A 19210-nucleotide genomic window follows, 5' to 3' on the forward strand; every position below is an offset into this window, starting at 1 on the left:
AAGGGGGCAGCAGTCTTTAATGGCAGGCAACCCACTCATTTGGAGACTAACGATGAAACTAGTTTGAGGAGGGATTGGGGAGGAAAGCACTTGGCCACGGTATTTGCTGGTATTACTTGTGGCTCACATATGCACCTGGAAAGCTCCCATTCACTCTTCCAGGAAGGCTTCTCTGACCTCCCCCAGCTGGTTGGGCTAGGGCTCCTGCCTCTTTGCTCCCACGGGTCCCTGGCAGCTTCCCTACACCACATGTTAGTGTTTGTCTCCCATGTCAGTCTGGGAGCTTCCTGAGTGCAGGGACTGGGTCTAAAGCACAGGGGTGGTGCCAGACAGACAACACGTGACAGTCGGAAAGAAACAAACCCCTCGTGAATGTCTCACTGCTGCACTGCCCCACCTTGGTCACTTTGAAGCTCTTTGAATGTCAGTGTGTGGGAATGATGTGGACGGGCTCCAGCTCCAGAGGGCAGAGAGCAGGACAGACAGCAGAGACAGCATCAGGTCCACTGCCAGGGTCTCACCTGAAGACTCCATTGAATTCTTGTCAGCAAAGACATAATCTCTGCCTTGATCTATGCGTCCTAAGGCTCCTGTCTCTAAAGACACAAACCTGGACCCCTACTTTCCACTACCACAGGCCCCGAGGTAAAACAGCATTGAAGAGGTGTGAGGCACACACTTTATTGTAAGTTGAGTCTTTGGGGCTGAATCCTCATGTGGCCTCCTCTGGAAACAAGAGAATGAATTCTGGATCCCCTTCCCCGAGTCCTTCCTAACGCAGCAGCCACGGAGGAAGGAAGAGAAAACAAGAAGTATGGTCGTTCTGTTTCTCATGTGACCTGCACTCTCGCCACCAAAAGCTCTAACATGCAGCGTCGAAATTCAATTCTGCCCCTCCAGGACTGTGTTTCGATCTTGGCCCTTCTTAGAGTGCCCCTTCTGTAGGAATTAGGGCAGTGGCAAGCTATGGATTTCCCTTAAGGTTTAGGGTATATAGACAAGCGATCCCTGTGGTTTGTGAAATCAGCAGTGCTAAGCCTGGAGGAAGAGTGTCGCCAGCTCTTAGGCACAGTGGGGAGAGACTAGGTGGCCTAGCAGAGAGCCAACCACCACCTGGCCTTTCCATTCCTCTCTGGAGGGACTGTGGCTGCACCAGACCCCTGGAACTCACAGGGCCTGCACCAGCACCAGGAGGCTCATGACCAGGGCCATGGAGAAGAAGATGCCCAAGAAAAAGCGATCCATCACACGGGCCAGTCGCTTCCAGTCCTCATAGCGGCGCTGGGCAGCCCGGTGGCTGTGGAAGGTGTTAGCAATGGTAGCTACGTGGCGCAGGAGGGCTTCCTGACGGCACAGACACTGGGGCTCACGGCAAGGAACTGCTGGAGGGCGGGCACCTCCGTTAGGAGGCTGGGGACTAGGGGGTGACTCAGGTGGTCTAGACTGCCCACAGGGCTCCCCTCGTTCCCGCACGCACAGGCCTCGTGCCAGGCGTCCCAGCAGGAGGGCCCGAGCCCAGGCTGGCACTGGTCGGGCGCTGGGACCACAGTAGTGCAGGTTCATGATAAGGATGGTGAGCGCTGTGGAGAATGTGACCATGGTCATGGTGGCCATGTAGTACTTCCCTGCAAGAGAGAGAGTAATCTGGGGCCCAAAACAAGAACTCAGGGGACCTGAGCTTGACCACCGCCTCAACACAAACAGGCACCAGCTCACCCACCCTGAGGCTTTCAGGACCCTCCAATCCCAATGGATGGAACCAGGAAGGACATAAGGACCAAGATCTCTTCATCCCCTGTTCTTACAAGCGGGTTCTCAGAAGCTACCTGCTCCCTAATTGTTCTCCTCACTGCTGGACACTGCACTCCCCCACAGACCGTGACAGTCACTCTCAAATGGTACGAGCGCAATCTGGGGGTAAGTTACTGATCCTTTTGCACAACTGGGATAACAGAACCTACCTCTAGATGTGTCATGATGCCTCTCTGAGTTAATTTAAAAAAAAGAAAAAGTCACGTGCTTAGGAGAGGGCCTGGCACACAGCCAGAACTCAACGCATTTTGCCGGCTAGGACAGGTGAGGGGTGGGGTGTCCCTCCTCTCCCCTCCATCTCCGAATGAGGCACGCTCCCAGGATGCTCCCTCCTCCCGCACCGACCTGGGGTTGCTGCGGGGGGCCGGTCCCTACCCTACCCTACCCCGCCCCGCCCCGCCCCGCCCCTGTGGAGACCCGCGAGCCTGGGGCGGGAGACCGTCTCTGGGGGGCGGAGGCTCTCTCTTCGCGCCCCTGCCCCCCCAGCACCGCCCCCTCGCGGCTCACCGATGAGCGGCACGCTCTCCGCCGGCGGCATGCTCTCAGCCAGGAGCAGCTGGAAGACGGTGAGCGCCAGCAGCACTGTGACGCCGAGCGACACTTTCTCGCCCGAGTCCGCCGGCAGGTGGAAGGCCAGCGGCGCGAGCAGCGAGATGAGCACGCAGGGCAGCAGCAGGTTGCACACGTAGGCGGCGGCGCGCCGGCGCAGCAGCAGCGTGAAGGTCACGTCGGGGTAGGGCTCCGAGCAGCAGCCGTAGGTGAGCACGCGCCGCCGCGCCGGCATGCCCAGCACGCGCCACTCCACGTTCTCCACGAAGTCGGCCAGGCTGGCGGCGGTGCCGCGTGGACGCACGTCCAGCTGGTGCCCGCCGTGCGTCCAGGAGCCGAACGTCAGGCCGCAGCGCTGCGCATCGAACGGGAAGGCCGACACGTCCACGCGGCACGAGCTGCGCGTGATGGCCGGCGCGTCCCAGCGCACGGCGCCGTCGTGCCGCAGGACCACGTTGGTGCTGGCGGAGGCCGGCGGCTGCGCGTCCGCCCTGCGGGGCAGGCAGGGTGGGACTCCCTGAGGCGGCAGCGCGCGCGGAGCCTGCCGGCCGCGCAGAGGACAGAGCAGGTGGCAAAGAGGCACCTGCGTGCCTTTGGAGGCTTAGAAGGGGTGGCGCCTGCAGGGCCGAAAGGAGACCCAGATCTAGGCCCGGGCAGTGTGAAAACCCATCTGCAAGAGCCGACGCCCGGCTGCATGGTGTCATGTGAGAATCTCCTGGAGGGCCCCCGGGGAAAACATGCAGAGCTCTATGTTGTCTGGGAAACACTGAACTGCTTTAGGTGGCATCAAGGAGGGCTCCACAGGGATATGCCCTGGAGGAAGTCCCCAGGCAGGCCCTCGGGGAGTCCTGAGAGACTTGGAGCAGGCCTGAGAGGGTGGAGAATGCCGTCAGGGGCACTTGCCTCCCAGAACCCTCTCTGTGAGGGGCACGGAACTGGCCCTGGACTACACAGTGAGTTCCCAGGAGACATTCAGCCTGCGTCGGCTTGGGACAGACTAAAGAGGGGGTGTCCTGGAGGGGCTGTGAGCTCCTGGCAGCTTAGGAGGGTCCTGGGGGAAAAGCTTCCAGGTTAGGTTTGGGGGGGTGGGGATGGGGAATCAGTGGATAACCTAGAGCCTGGGGCAACAGTGGGGAGGGGTTATGATAGGGGAGGGGCCCAGGAAGACACTACTTGTTGTAGAGTACGATGTCTGGTCGCCACACGAGACTGCTGGGGATGCGGATAGCGTCAAGGCCACCGTAGGCATCGGGGTCCCATCGTAGGTAGGCATCTGTCCACTCCTGTCGGATCCACAGGTACAGGGTCAGCACCTGGTTCCGCTCATCCTAAGTGGGGGGCAGGGAGTGGGCATAAAGGTGGACACATCTATGTGCACACCCTTCCCTGTGTGTAACACACTCACCTACAGAGCTCTGGAGGGACCACAAAACCAGCTGTCTCACAGTTCAGTTCCTACACAGGCCTGACCTTGCTATGTGACCTTGGCAGTTCCTTTTCTTCTTTAGCCCTCAGTTTCCTTAGTAGTTACATGGGTGATAATTCCTGCCAGGCAGGAATGCAAGTGTGCAAAGTGTTGAGCACACTGTGGGCACCCAACAATTAGTATCGGTTATTATTGTTGTTGTTAATATTAACATTTATAGAAAAGAATTGTTTGGAGAATAATCCCAGTCTCTCACTGCACCCCACCCCACCCCCACGCCAGTTCCTTGACACTACCACCACAACACACCATGTCGATGATCTGGGACAATGTCACCTCCAGGGTCACATTCAGAGCCTGGTCTGTGTCTGCCACGGGTCTCAGGGCACTTGTATAGTTGGCAAAGAGATCACGGAAGAGTTTGTGAGCCAGCTTGCCCTCGGCGCCCAAGCACTCTGGGGGACCAAGAAGAAGGGTTGTCCATCTGAGACCTTGTCCAGAGGCCTCTGTTCACACCCTCCACCTGCCTGTGGCTGGGGCCCTGTCACCTGGTCTGCTGTCTCATGGCTACCAACTTGGCCCTCCTGAGGTCTGCTCTGTCCATCTAGCTGTGGCTGTCCCTCCTCCCTGGACTGCCTCCGTGGAAGAGCGAGGTGGAGGCCGAGGAGTGAATTGATACTGTCTTCTGGAGCAAGGCTGACAGGTTTCTTCCCCACCTTTTCCCTTCCTAAAGACCTGGGTTCTGCCCACCCTACTGCGAATGCCAGAGGGGCCCAAATAGGTGACAGGAGTACCGCCCCTCACCTAGGTGTTGTGAGCCCCTTTGCCACCACCCCCTACTTTCTCTCTAACCTATTTCCACTTATCCAGCTACAAGTCTATGGATTTTTTCAAAGCTTCTGATGCCATGGGCCATTCTGTCCTGAAAACACTCTCTTCCCTAGGCTTCCGTGACACACATTGTTTTCAGGCCCTGACTCACGTGTTGTTCCCCAAAAGCCTGTCATTGTCCTTTTCTTTTTAGCCTGAATTTTTCTCCTCAGCTCCAGACCCATAAACACAACAGTTCACTCCTGAACGTCCTATTGGCTTCTTAAACTCTGTAGGTCCAAAATAGGAACTCATTTCCTACCCCCATGCTCTGAAACCCTGTTCCTTGTTCTGTGGTCCCTCTCAGCAAACAGCACCCAACCCCCCATGACGTCAGCCAGAAATCTGGGAGTTATCCTTCCTTTCTGCCACCTCCCTCTGCACCCCTGCCCGTACCTAGGTCCTGTCAGCCATGCTGCTGGGCATCCTTTGAATGTCTGGTCACCCCTGCAGCTTGAGTGGACCCAGCAGCAGCCTCTTCACAGCTCCTGCTGCTGGTGCAGCCTCTTTCACCCTCCCCCACATTTCTGAGATGAGGCTTTTAAACACTCAAGTCTGACCAAGCCAGTAGCTGCTTAAAACTATTCAATGGCTCCCCATTGCCTGCTGGATAAAATCCAAACTCTGCCTGGCGTTCAACTACCTTCATAATCTGCCCCACCCTCACCCCCTTGGCTTGTCCATCACTGCTCCCACCAGAGCCAGGCAGGTCTCCTGTCCTTCTCTTCAGCACCTCCATCCTCCATGCTACCCAGATAGAGTGCTGGTTCCCAGCAAAGAGAAATTCCCAGTAAAGAGAAATTGGATGTGGACAGAGATCTGGGGAAGAAGGGAAACAGCTGCAGGGCCCGCTGGTGCAGGGCTGGTTTACTGCACGTCACACCTGGAAACAGTGAGAACAGAAACAGAAGGCCCAGGCTGGAGATCGAGAAGCCGAGGCTGAAGTGGTGGCTCCTGGGCCCCATGCTCCTGCCACAGCAAGACTTAGGGCTGCTCCGAGGGTGTGAGTCTTGGGACCCCACAGAGGGCAGCATCAGGCTGTGCTGGCAAGGACGATACCTGGAAGTCAGAAGTAAGACTGAGATCTCTGCTGAGGAGCCCTGTGGCCCTTCCAGTTTTCTGACCCTCCTGTTTGTACTTGCCCTTGGGTTTTAGTACTTGATCTTGGCATCTGCTCATTCTCCTCCGCCGGTCCTTGCCTCTTCTAGTCTCTGTCCCTGCCCTTTTCTCTACTCTCCCCAATCCCCCCGCCCCTCTTACCTCCCATTCAGCCTCTCTATCTCCATTTCCTTGTGTCTCTTCCTCTGGAACTCTTTCTTGCTCTCTGCCTCTTTGACTTTGGTCTTCCTCCTTCCACTCTCTCTTCCTTTCGCCTTCTATTTCAACCCCCTAACTTCCTTTCTCTGGCCCCCATACCTCGACTCCGGATGAGCCTGGTACACTCTCAGCAGGACAGGGGCAAGGACTCTTCATCAGCCCTGAGCCCTCTGAGGCATAGGGCTGCAGGCCCCTCCCCTTCGCCCTTTTCATTAGCTTATTTACAGGGCTGGGACACCTGTGCCCATGGGAACAGAGCAACTGAAGCTGGCACCTCAGGTTACTGGGACCTAAATTATTCAAATCATAATGCAGCACCCAGGCTCAGCTCAAGCGCAGCCTGGGGTGTTGGAGAGCAGAGATGCTGGGGTCAGGATCTGCAAAAGACTGGGCTTAAGAGTGTCAGGGGTCAGAGCCGTGCATGGTGGTGTCCTCCTAGCTCTGCCACCATTGCTGGATTCTCTTTTTTCAAGATTTTATTTATTTATTTTTCAGAGAGAGAGGTGGGGGTGGCACAAGCAGGGGGAGGGAGAAGCAGGGTCCTTGTTGAGCAAGGAGCCCAATGCAGGACTCGATCTCAGGACCTTGGGGTCATGACCTGAGCTGAAAGCAGACACTTACCCAGGCATCCCCATTGCTGAATTCTTAAGGCTCCCTTTATTTTAATTTTTTAATTTAAATGCAGTTAGTTAACATATAGCATATCATTAGTTGCAGAGGTAGAGTGTAGTGATTCATCAGCTATGTATAACACCTAGTGCTTATCACATCACATGCCCTCCTTAATGCCCATCACCCAGTTACTCTGTCCCCCCACCCAGCTGGAGGCTCCCTTTAGACTGACAGCTCTGCCTCCAGTAAGAGATGGAACACATCGGTCCAGGCTGGGCACTTTGTGCCAAGCAAGCTCTCCCCTCCTGGGGGGAATGGGACTGAGCCTTAGCTGAGCCTGTGGCTCCAGGTGGCCCCGCAAAGCTGGAGATGCAGCTCACATCCTCATCTCCAGCTCCCTACAGCTATCCCGATCCAAGTCTCCATGTTCTCTCCATGCTCCAACACCATAGGTGACATTGGGTAGCAGGAAAAACACAGGCTTTAGAGTCACCTTCAGCTCTGTCTTATGAGCAGTTTGACCTGTTCAAGGTATTGAAACTCTCTGGGTTTGTTTTCTCATACAGGATAATGTGATTAACAGTCCTCACTTCGGAAGTTATAAGGAATAAATGAAACAAGCAATAACACAAGGCAAGTGCCTAGAACATTGCCTGATGCACAGCAGTTAACAAAAAGCATTTATACTATAATCCCAGTGAATTACTTAGAATATTCTATCTTCAGGAGCACACCCTTAGATTCACAAGCCCCCAGCCCCAGGCAACCACTATTCTACTTTCTCTCTTCATGATTTTGACTTAATAGCTCATGTGAGTGGAATCACATATTCTTCATTAAAAAAAAAAAAAAGGTTTTATTTATGAGAGAGATAGCACGAGCAGGGGAAAAAGGGGCAGAGGCTGAGAGAAAAGCAGACTCCTTGCTGAACCGTGAACCCAACGTAGGGTTCGATCCTGGGATCGAACATGTCAGAAGTTCCTTATTTTAAGGCTGTATATATTTTATTGTATGTATATACTACATTTTGCTTATCCATTCATTCCCTGAGGAATACTTAGGTTGCTCCCACATTTTAGCTAGTGTGAATAATACTGCTGCGTAAGGAAGTAGAAATATTTCTTCAAGACTTACTTTCAGGGGCGCCTGGGTGGCTCAGTGGGTTAAACCGCTGCCTTCGGCTCAGGTCATGATCTCAGGGTCCTGGGATCGAGTCCCGCATCGGGCTCTCTGCTCAGCAGGGAGCCTGCTTCCTCCTCTCTCTCTCTCTGCCGCCTCTCTGCCTACTTGTGATCTCTCTCTGTCAAATAAATTAAAAAAAAAAAAGACTTACTTTCAGTTCTTTTGGATTATATACTCAGAAATGGAATGACTAGGTCATATGGTAATTCTATTTTTTATAATTTGAGTAATCACCATACTACTTTCTACAGTGGCTATAATATTTTTTCCCCACCAATAGGGTTCAGTGGTTCCCATTTCTCCACATCCTCACTGACAGCTGTTACTTTATTTTGTTTTGTTTTGTTTTTATACTAGCCATCCTAATGGGCACAAAGTCATATCTCACTGTATTTGATTTACATTCCCCTAATTAGTGGTTAAGCATCGTATCATGTGTTCATTGGTCATTTGTATGTCTTCTTTGGAGAAATGTCTTTTCAAGTCCTTTGTCCATTTATTAAATTGGGTTTTGTTGTTGTGTTCTAGTTCTTTTTTGTATTCAGGATATCAATCCCTCATGAGGTGTGTAATTTGCAGATGTTTTCTTCCATTCTATGGGTTGCTTTTTTACTCAGTTGATTTATTTTTTGGTGAACAAAATTTTAAATATTTTATAAAGCTTAATTTATATATATTATTTTTGTCTGCACTTTGAATTCATATCCAATAAATCATTGCCATATCCAATGTTGCAAAGTTTTTGTCCTATATTTTCTTCTCAGAGTTTTATAGTTTTAGTTCTTACATCTAATAAGTCTTTGATCCATCTTTAATTTTTGCACATGGTGTTTACATAAAGGTCCAAGTTCGTTTCTTTGCATGTAGATATCCAGTTTTCCTAGCATCATTTGTTGAAAAGACTGTGCTTTCTCCCATTGGCACCTTTATCAAAAATCATTTGACCATATATGTGAGGGTTTATTCCTGGGCTCTCTGTTCTAGTCCATTAGTCTATATGTCTGTTTTTTATGCCCATACCACACTGGTTTGGTTTGGTTTTTTTTTAAGGATTTATGCATTTTTTTGACACACAGAGAGAGTGAGAGAGAGAGAGATCATAGGTAGGCAGAGAGGCCGGCAGAGAGAGAGGGGGAAATAGGCTCTCCGCTGAGCAGAGAGCCTGATGCAGGGCTCAATCCCAGGACCCTGAGATCATGACCTGAGCTGAAGGCAGAGGCCTAACCCACTGAGCCACCCAGGTGCCCCAGCACTGTTTTGATTACTATAGCCTTGCATTAAGTTTTAAAGTCAGGAAATGTGAGTCCTCCAGCTTTGGTCTTTTAGACAGGACTGTTTTGGTTATTAGAGTCCCTTGAGATTCCTTATGAATTTTAGTTTGGATTTTTATATTTCTGGAAAAAAAAAGCCACTGAGATTTGGAGATGGATTGCATTACAGCTATAGATCATTTTGGTTAGTATGGACATTTTAAGTCTTCCATTCCATGAATGTGAGATGTCGTTCCATTTGTGTCTTAATTTCTTTTAAGCAGTGTTACATTTACAGTGTACATTGTTTTGCCTCCCTGGTTATGTTCACTCCTAATGATTTTATTCTTTTTGATGCTATTGAAAATGGAATTGTTTTTGTAATTTCCTTTTTGGATTGCTCATTGTTAGTGTATAGAATGCAACTGATTTTTGCATGTTTGTTTTGTGTACTGCTTCTTTGAATTCATCTATTAGTTCTAACAGTGTTGTTGTTGAACTGTGTCATTATTATTATCATTGTTTGGTGTAATCTTTAGGGTTTTCTACATATAAGATCATACCATCTGCAAACAGCTTTTACTTTTTCCTTTCCCATTTGGATATCTTTTATTTGTCTTTTTTTCCTAATTGCTCTGGCTAGAACTTCCAATATTATGTTGAATATAAGTGGTGAAAGTAGATATCCTTATCTTTTTCCTGATCTTAGAGGAAAAGATTTCATTCTTTCACCATTGAATATGCTGTTTGTTGTGGGTTTTCATATATGGCTTTTATTTATTTTTAAAGATTAATTTGAGAGAAAGAGAGAGGGGGAGAGAGAGAGAGTAAGTGGGAGCAGTGGGAGGGGCAGAGGGAGAAGGAAAGAGAAAATCCTCAAGCAGACTCTGTGGCAAGTGCACAGCCTGACACAGGGCTCAATTCCAAGACCCTAAAATCATGACCTGAGCTGAAACAAAGAGTTGGACACTTAACTGACTGAGCCACCCAGGTACCCCTATATATGGCTTTTATTATGTTAAAGTAGCTTCCTTCTATTCCTAGTTTGTTAAGTGTCTTTATCATGAAAAAATATTGAATTCTGTCAAATATCATGTGCTTCCCCCCCATTCTGTTAATGTGGTGTATTACATTGATTAATTTTCATATGTTGAACCATCCTTGCATTTCAGAAATAAATCCTCCTTGGTCCTGGTGTGTAATCCTTTTGCTATGCTGCTGAATTAAATTTGCTGGTATTCTGTTGAGGATTTATGCATCAATGTTCATGCAAGATACTGGTCTATAGTTTTCTTGTAGTGTCTTTGTCCAGCTTTGTAATAAGGGTGATTGTATACATTAAATGGGTAATTGTAGGTAGGGGTGCCTAGCTGGCTCCGTTGGTACAGCATGAGAGCTTGATCTCAGTGTTGTAAGTTTGAGCCTCACACTGGGTGTAGAGATTACTTAAAAATAAAATCTTTAAGTGGGTAATTGTATGGTATGTGTATGTGAATTATATCTCAATAAAGCTGTTGCCAAAAATATCATACTCCATCGTGAATGAGAATTAGCTGAAACAAGAAAACAACCACAGAAACAAGAGCAATCACAAATATTGAACATTTTAATTAATAATAATTTGAATAATATATTTTAGGTATTGCTCTAAGCACTGTAACATACATTAATTCATAATTCTTACAACACTCTATAAAGTAAATACTATTATCTGTTCCATTTTATAAATGAGGTAACTTAGGCACAGGAATAACTTATTCAAGATTCTATAATATATACCAATGGACTCAGGATTTAAATACTGATCATTGGAGTCCATGTCTTTCTAAAAAAAAAATTTTTTTTTTAAAAGATTTTATTTATTTATTTGTCAGAGAGAGAGAGAGCAAGAACGAGCACAGGCAGACAGAGTGGCAAGCAGAGTCAGAGGGAGAAGCAGGCTCCCTGTGGAGCAAGGAGCCTGATGCGGGTCTCGATCCCAGGACGCTGGGATCATGACCCGAGCCAAAGGCAGCCGCTCAACCAACTGAGCCACCCAGGAGTCCCTTTCTAAAAAAATTTTTTAAGGATTTTATTTGAGAGAGAGAGAGAGCACAAGTTGGGGTGGGGCAGGGGACAGAGGGAGAAGCAGACTCCCCACATAGCAGGGAGCCCAATGTGGGGCTTCATCCCAGGACCCTGACATCATGACCTGAACCAAAGGCATATGCTGAACCAACTGAGCCATCCAGGCACCCCAAAGTTCATGCCTTTCTATGCTACAACTATACAGCCAATTTTAAAAACAAAGTATATGTATGCATACTATGATTTAAATACAAAGGATTGAAAATTTATTAAGGAATAAGAGAACTATCAAAAATGAGCAGGTAAAAATTAACTAGTCAGGAAACGACAGATATTGGTGAGGATTTGGAGAAGGAGGAAGCCTCCTATACTGTTGGTGGGAATGCAAGCTGGTGTAGCCACTCTGGAAGACAGTATGGAGGTTCCTCAAAAAGTTGAAAATAGAGCTATCCTATGACCCAGCAATTGCACTACTGGGTATTTACCCCAAAGATACAAATGTAGTGATCCAAAGAGACACCTGCACCCCAATGTTTATAGCAGCAATGTCCACAATAGCCAAACTATGGAAAGAGCTCAGATGTCCATCAACAGATAAACACACACACATTATATATGATGTATATATATACACAAAGGAATATTATCCAGGGGCGCCTGGGTGGCTCAGTGGGTTAAGCCACTGCCTTCGGCTCAGGTCATAATCTCAGGGTCCTGGGATCGAGTCCCGCATCGGGCTCTCTGCTCGGCAGGGAGCCTGCTTCCTCCTCTCTCTCTCTGTCTGTCTCTCTGCCTACTTGTGATCTCTCTCTGTCAAGTAAATTAAAAAAAAAAAAAGGAATATTATCCAAATGAAATATTGGCATTTGCAACGATGTGGATGGAACTAGAGGGTATTAGGCTAAGCATAATTATCATATGATCTCACTGATATGTGGAATTTGAGAAACAAAGCAGGGGATCAGAGGGGAAGAGAGGGAAAAATGAAACAAGAGGAAACCAGAGAGGGAGACAAACCATAAGAGACTTTTAATCTCAGAAATAAACTGAGGGTTGCTGGAGTGGAGGGGGGTGGGAGGGATGGGGTAGCTGCGTGATGGACACTGGGGAGGGTATATGTTATAGTGAGCACTGTGTGTTGTGTAAGACTGATGAATCACATACTTGTACCCCTGAAACAAATAATAAATTATATGTTAATTTTAAAAAATGAATACTTAGGTTTAAAAAGCAACCACAGGGGCATCTGGGTGGCTCAGTGGGTTAAGCCTCTGCCTTCAGCTCAGGTCATGATCTCAGGGTCCTGGGATTGAGCCCCGCATCGGGCTCTCTGCTGGGTGGGGAGACTGCTTCCTCCTCTCTCTCTATGCTTGCCTCTCTGCCTACTTGTGATCTCTCTCTGTCAAAATAAAAAATATTTAAAAAAATAAAAAATAAAAAGCAACCACATAATTTACTGAAATTAATAATTTAAAAATTAACAGAACAGAGACAGTTGAAAAGATAACTAATGAATTTAAAGACAGAGTTGAAGAAATTACATAAATACAAACCAGGAAGATAAAAGAAAGAAAATAAGAATTTAGGAAGCAGAAGAAAAAATGTGAAGGTTAAATATATACTTAATCAGAACTTCGGAAGGAGAAAATCAGAGAATAGGGAGAGTCAGCATTAAAGAGATAACAGCTGAGAGGGGAAAGAGACGAACAAAAACAAAGGGACAAAAATAGAATAATAAACTGTTAAACCTAAATTCAAATTTAAAATATTTACAGTAAATGTAAATGGCCTAAAAACATTAAAAAGCAGAGGAGCACCTGGGTGGCTCAGTGGGTTAAAGCCTCTGCCTTCAGCTCAGGTCATGATCCCAGGGTCCTGGGATCGAGCCCCACATTGGGCTCTCTGCTTAGCTGGGAGCCTACTTTCTCTTCTCTCTCTCTGTCTGCCTCTCTGCCTACTTGTGATCTCTGTCAAATAAATAAATAAAATTAAAAAAAAAATTAAAAGGCAGAGACTGTAAAGACACTATTGAGATACTAGGAAGACAAACTATAGATTGTGAGAAAATATTTACAAATTACATAGCCAGCAAAGAACTTGCATGCAGAATATATAGAAGAATTTCTCAAAAACCAAACAATATAAACCATGTAAAATTTTTAAGAAACAAAAAATTTAAAAACAAAGGAAAATCACAAACCCATAAACCCAAAAGATAAAAATGTGTCCTTTGATGAATGGATAGATAAACTACATCAGACAATGGACTATTTACTATTCAATGCTAAGATGAAATGAGCTATTAAGCTAAGACAAGACAAGGGGGAAATTTAAAAGCATGTTAATACAATATGATGAAAGCAATATCTGAAAGGACTATATACTGTATTGATTCGAACTACATAAAATTCTGGAAAAGACAAAACTATGAAGATAGTAAAAAGTTCAGTGGTTGCTGGGGGTGGTAGGTGGGGCCAACGAGATGAATCTGCAGAACACAGAGGATTTTTAGGGCAATGAAATTACCCTGTATGATATCATAACGGTGGATACATGTCATTATACATTTGTCTAAACATATAGAATGTGCCATACACCAAGAATCAACAATGTAAAGTTCACTACCTGTAGACTTTGGGTGATAAAGAAGTGTCAACGTAGGTTCATCAACTGGTACCATACTGGTGGGAAATGCTGATAATAGAGGAGGTTATGCATGTGTAGGGGCAGGGGAATATGGGAAATCTCTGTACCTTCCATTCAATTTTGATGTAACCTTAAAACTCCTCTAAAAAAAAATTAAGTCTTTTTTTTTTTTAAGATTTTATTTATTTGTCATAGAGAGAGAAGCGAGAGCAAGCACAGGCAGACAGAGTGGCAGGCAGAGGCAGAGGGAGAAGCAGGCTCCCCGCCAAGCAAGGAGCCTGATGTGGGACTCGATCCCAGGATGCTGGGATCATGACCCGAGCCGAAGGAAGCCGCTTAACCAACTGAGCCACCCAGGCGTCCCTAAAAAAAATTAAGTCTTAAAAAAGTTTTTTTAAATGGAGGGGTGCGTGGGTGGCTCAGTCGTGAAGCAGCTGCTGTCAGCTCAAGTCATGATCTCAGGATCCTGGGATCAAGCCCTGAGTCAGGCTCCCTGCTCAGCAGGAAGCCTGCTTCTCCTTCTCACACTCCCCCTGTTTGTGTTTCTCTCTATGTCTCTGTCAAATAAATACAATCTTTAAAAAAGTTATTTTTAATGGAATGAAGTATTGATACCTGCTATAACATGGATGAAACTTAAAAATATTATACTAAGTGAAAGAAGTCAATAACAAAAAGATTATGTATTACGTGAACCCATTTATATTACATTCTATTAAGAAAAACAATCGGTGGGGCACCTGGGTGGCTCAGTGAGTTAAAGCCTCAACCTTCAGCTCAGGTCATAATCCTGGGATCGAGTCCCACATTGGGCTCTCTGCTCAGCAGGGAGCCTGCTTCCCCCTCTCTCTCTGCCTCTCTCTCTACCTACTTGTGATCTCTGTCAAATAAATAAATAAACAAAATCTTAAAAAAAAAAAAAGAAAAGAAAAGAAAAGAAAAACAATCGGGGTGCCTAGGTGGATCAGTTGGTTTAGCATCTACCTTCGGCTCAGGTCATGATCCTGGGTCCTGGGATAGAGACCTGTCTCGGGCTCCCTGCCCAGCATGGAGTCTGCTTCTCCCTCTCCCTCTGCTGCTCCCTCTGCTTGTGGTTTCTATGGCTCTCTCTCTATCAAATAAATAAAATCTTAAAACAACAGTGAAGGAGAACAGTTGCCAGGAGTTAGTGATGAGTAGGGTATGACTACAAAAGGATAGGAAGAGGGAATTTTTTGGATGACAGAACATTTTATGACTGTGGAGTAGTTATACAAATCTGTATGTGTTGAAATTAACAGAAATGCACACCAAAATAAAAGTGAATTTTCCTATATAATAATGTAAAATATAGAATTTAAATCAATTTAGTTGGTTCATAACTAATGTAATGCAGGTTTACTTTACCTGCCAAAGAAGAAAGACTTAAGAGTGGGTGGTTGGTATTTGGAGAAATGGGTGTGAGGGTGAAAGATACTGTCTTTTTTACTGTACCATTTTTAGCAGCAATTATTCAGTCTTATAGGGGTACAAGAAATTACACTTAAAAATAATGTTTTGCAGGGCACCTGGGTGGCTCAGTTCGTTAAGCATCTGCCTTCGTCTCAGGTCATGATCTTAGGGTCCTGGGATAGAGCCCCACATCAGAGAGTAGGGAGCCTGCTTCTCGCTTTCCCTCCACTTGCTGCATCCCCTGCTTGTGCTTTCTCTCTCTGTGCCAAATAAATAAATAAAATCTTTAAAAAAATAAATGTTTTGCAGGGGCACGTAGCTGGCTCAGTTGCTAGAGCATGCAATTCTTGATCTCTGAGTCATGAGCCTCACATTTGGTAGAGTTTCCTTTATTTCTAGGTGCCCCTAGAGTTTCCTTTAAAAAAAAAAAAATGTTTGGGGCTCTTGGGTGGCTCAGTGGGTTAAAGCCTCTGCCTTCGGCTCAGGTTATGGTCCGGGGGTCCTGGGATGGAGCCCTGCGTTGTGCTCTCTGCTCAGCAGGGAGCCTGCTTCCCTCACTCTCTGCCTGTCTGCCTAATTGTAATCTCTGTCTATCAAATAAATAAAATCTTTAAAAAAGTAATTAAAAAATGTTTTGCAGACTACCTCAAGGGCAAAATAAAGGCTAACTTCAAGAGTGCTTCAAAACAGCAAGGAAGTAGTACACATATAGAACAGACTGAAGAGTTAAACATGCTTTTTATCTGTTTAGCTTCAATTTGCAAAACAACACATTTGGAATTCATCTACATATGACACACAATTCAAATTCTTGGGTGGCTCAGTTGGTTAAGCATCTGCCTTCTGCTCAGATTATGATCCCGGGCTCTGGGATTGAGTCCCGTGTTGGTGTTGGCATAGGGCTCCCTGCTCAGCAAGGATTCTGCTTCTCCCTCTTCCTCTGCCCCTCCTCCTTAGTGGTGCATGCTCTCTCTCTCTAAAATAAATAAAATCTTTTAAAAAGAGAGAAAAAAACAAATTCTGACTCCAGTAGCCTGGGGCTAGGGGTGGGGATGTCTCTCAGGACCAGCCAAGAAGGTTCTTGGCTTCACACAGGATAAAGATAAAATGTGAGCCAGCAGGTGGTGAAACAGTTTATTAAAGATACATAAATAGAGAGAGATACAGAGTATCTGGGAGACTTAGAGGAAAATAACATGAATTTCATCTTTGTTCAGGACCTGGGGGTTTTAGAAAGGATGGTGGTCTAGCGTCCATGTCCTCTCAGGCATTCAGGAACTGGTTAGAACAAAGATGAGGGCCCAGGTGTTATTCTTTGGAGCCAGAGGGTCTTGGTGTTGAGATGTCTGGCTCCCTTGGTGTCAAATGCACATATGATAGCTTCCTCTGGTCATTCTCATCTGGTCCTTCTTAGATGTTATTTATGCTAGAGAACCATTAACTCTTCTCCCTTACAAGGACTACATAGGCTATTTGCATTACAAGACCTGTGTGAAGTGCTCTGGGGGTGCAGGTCCTAGTGAGAAGAGAAGCCACGAAAGCAGCAAGGGAAAGAACCCAGCCTTTTCTCTCCTGGGGTCCCTTCAGTTTCCCTGTCTCATTTCCACAGTATATTCTCTGACTAAAGACTGATGTGTAAATTGGAGTTTACACGAAAAAAAAAAAAAGCTAAAATATTTCTTATACTTACTGTATTTTGGGGTGAAAATGTTATATTGAAAAAAAAAAATCCAGGGGCACCTGGGTGGCTCAGTGGGTTAAAGCCTCTGCCTCCAGCTCAGGTCATGATCCCAGGGTCCTGGGATCAAGCTCCGCATCGGGCTCTCTGCTCAGCGGGGAGCCTGCTTTCTCCTCTCTCTCTGCCTGCCTCTCTGACTACTTGTGATTTCTGTCTGTCAAATAAATAAATAAATAAAATCTTAAAAAAAAAAATCCAAAAGTTGGTGGGAACCTTTAAAAAGCAATAGGGGTGGGAGGGTGGGAATACAAAGTAAAAAAAAAAAAAAGAAAAGAAAACATTAACTGCACAATAACTATGTTATTTAAGTCTCTATTTTGAAAATAATGAATCAACACATATAAAAAGACAAGGGATATAAAATAATGGCCATGATTATCATTAGGTGAAAGGTTGATGGGAAGTTATATAAAGGGTAAATAAGGGTGACAGCACCTAAATCAATAATCTTAACCTCAATAAAAATGGGACAGCCAGGGTTGCCTGGATGGCTCAGTGGGTTAAGCCTCTGCCTTTGGCTCAGGTCATGATCTCAGGGTCCTGGGATAGAGCCCTGCATCGAGCCCCTCATTGGGCTCTCTGCACAGCAGGGAGCCTGCTTCCCCATCTCTCTCTTCCTCTGCCTGCCTCTCTGCCTACTTGTGATCCCTCTCCATCAAATAAATAAATGAAAAATCTTAAAATAAAAAAATGTGGGAGAACCAAACGTGTGTCTTCTGAAAGTGATAAAACACACCACCATCTACTAACTGGGGAGGAGGAGAGTGGGGAGTGCAGGGTGGCAGGGTGGGGGGGCTGGAAGAAGGAAATTGAATCTAATCAAACCTCTAGATCTACCCAGCAGTATCGAAGAAGTAACGGGGAGTATATAGGAAGGAGCAGTATATAGGAAATAGAGGCACAACCAGCCAAACCTAGAAGGTCCTAGTTCATGATCCTAAAGGATAGATGACCCAGTTACTTTAACAAATAAAGGGCATTTAAAAAGAGAGAGAGAAGAAAGGGAACACTGGTAATAAAGATACTTGAAACTAATCAACCAAATGCAAAGTGTGGACCCTGTTAAGATCCTAATTCAAACAATTCAACCGTGGGGTGCCAGGGTGGCTCAGTTGATTGTCTGACTCTTGATTTCAGCTCAGGTTACGATCTCAGAGTTGTTGGTTCTAGCCTGGCATTGGGCTCCATGCTCAGCAGGGAGTCTGCTTGAGATTCTCTCTCTCCCTCTGCCCTTCCCCACCATGCTCACGCATGTTCTCTCTCTCTCAAAAGTAAACAAACAAACCTCAAACAATTCAACCATAAAAATTTAGTTTGAGACAACTGGGGAAATGTAGAAATGCAGAGGGTATTAGTTGTTAGGAGGAATTATTGCTGGTTTTGATGGTAGAACAAGGGTGCTGTGGTTGTGTTTATAAAAATTTACCTGTTAGCGGGGTGCCTGGATGGCTCAGTTGGTTAAGCATCTGACTCTTGCTTTCAACTCATGTCCTGATCTCAGGGTCGTCAGATTGAGCCCTGCATCCGGCTCTGTGCTGGGTGTAGAGCCTGTTTAAGATTCTCCTGCTCCTTCTGCCCTTCCACCCCACTCACACATGCTTTCTCTAAGAAAAAATTAAAAAATACTTGTTAGAAAAGCTTAGCTATTGATGAAATGATGCCCTGCCTTAGAAATACCATTGTGGGGTTGGTAGAATAACAATGGAGGTAAAGATAAATATTGGAGAACTGTCAAAATGTTTAATGTGGATTCATTACATCATTTTACTTTTGCCTGGGTGCAAATCTCTACAATAAAAGGTTAAAAAAAAAAAAAACCCTTAGAAAACATAAGAAATGAACATTTATGGGGCACCTGAGTGGCTCAGTCGTTAAACATCTGCCTTCGGCTCCGGTCATGATCCCAGCGTCCTGGGATCAAGCCCCGCATCAGGCTCCCTGCTTAGGAGGAGGCCTGCTTCTCTCACCTCTCCCATTCCCTCTGCTTGTGTTTCCTCTCTCACAGAGTCTGCCAAATAAATAAATAAAATCTAAAAAAAAAATTTTTTTTTAAAGCAGAAATCAATACATCATAATACAGAACTCCGGTAAAACTGGTAAATTGAAGAGCTGGTTCTTTGAAATACAACAAAAAATCTGGAGTAATTTTCTGTTAATAAAAAGTAGCAACTGGGTCAAAGAGTAAAACATCTGAAAAGAGCAGCTATCCTGGAGGCCTCCGCTTGGCTAATCTAACATTTAATCTCCAAACTTTTCCTGATTTTGATTTTGGCATTACTCCAGCACTCTGCTAAGGAAATACACTTACTT

The 19210-nt window shown here is 45.9% G+C and overlaps 1 protein-coding gene and 1 long non-coding RNA gene across 4 annotated transcripts in view; one reads left to right on the forward strand and one right to left on the reverse strand.

The window, feature by feature from the left end:
• CHRNA10 (cholinergic receptor nicotinic alpha 10 subunit) lies at positions 1-5691 on the reverse strand (the record flags this gene model as incomplete). 3 transcript variants are annotated; one of them, XM_082749896.1, is made up of 6 exons in its annotated part: positions 1-772; positions 1172-1625; positions 2320-2852; positions 3535-3644; positions 4097-4242; positions 5541-5691. In XM_082749896.1, 6 exons carry the CDS (start codon positions 5689-5691, stop codon positions 619-621), a joined length of 1548 nt encoding a protein of 515 aa, XP_082606022.1. In that variant the 3' UTR covers positions 1-618. The 3 variants fall into 3 exon arrangements, with proteins under 3 accessions (XP_082606022.1, XP_082606021.1, XP_082606023.1); XM_082749895.1 differs by having other exon boundaries at positions 3535-3689; XM_082749897.1 differs by having other exon boundaries at positions 666-1625; positions 3535-3689.
• LOC309840252 overlaps positions 5552-19210 on the forward strand; it is a 25212-nt gene continuing 11553 nt past the window's right edge. The window contains exon 1 of the long non-coding RNA XR_014298566.1: positions 5552-5729. This is a non-coding gene — a long non-coding RNA (uncharacterized lncRNA). The remainder of the gene's footprint in view (positions 5730-19210) is intronic.

The sequence above is a fragment of the Mustela nivalis genome, assembly GCF_964662115.1.
Source record: "Mustela nivalis genome assembly, chromosome: 9".
Taxonomy (NCBI): domain Eukaryota; kingdom Metazoa; phylum Chordata; class Mammalia; order Carnivora; family Mustelidae; genus Mustela; species Mustela nivalis.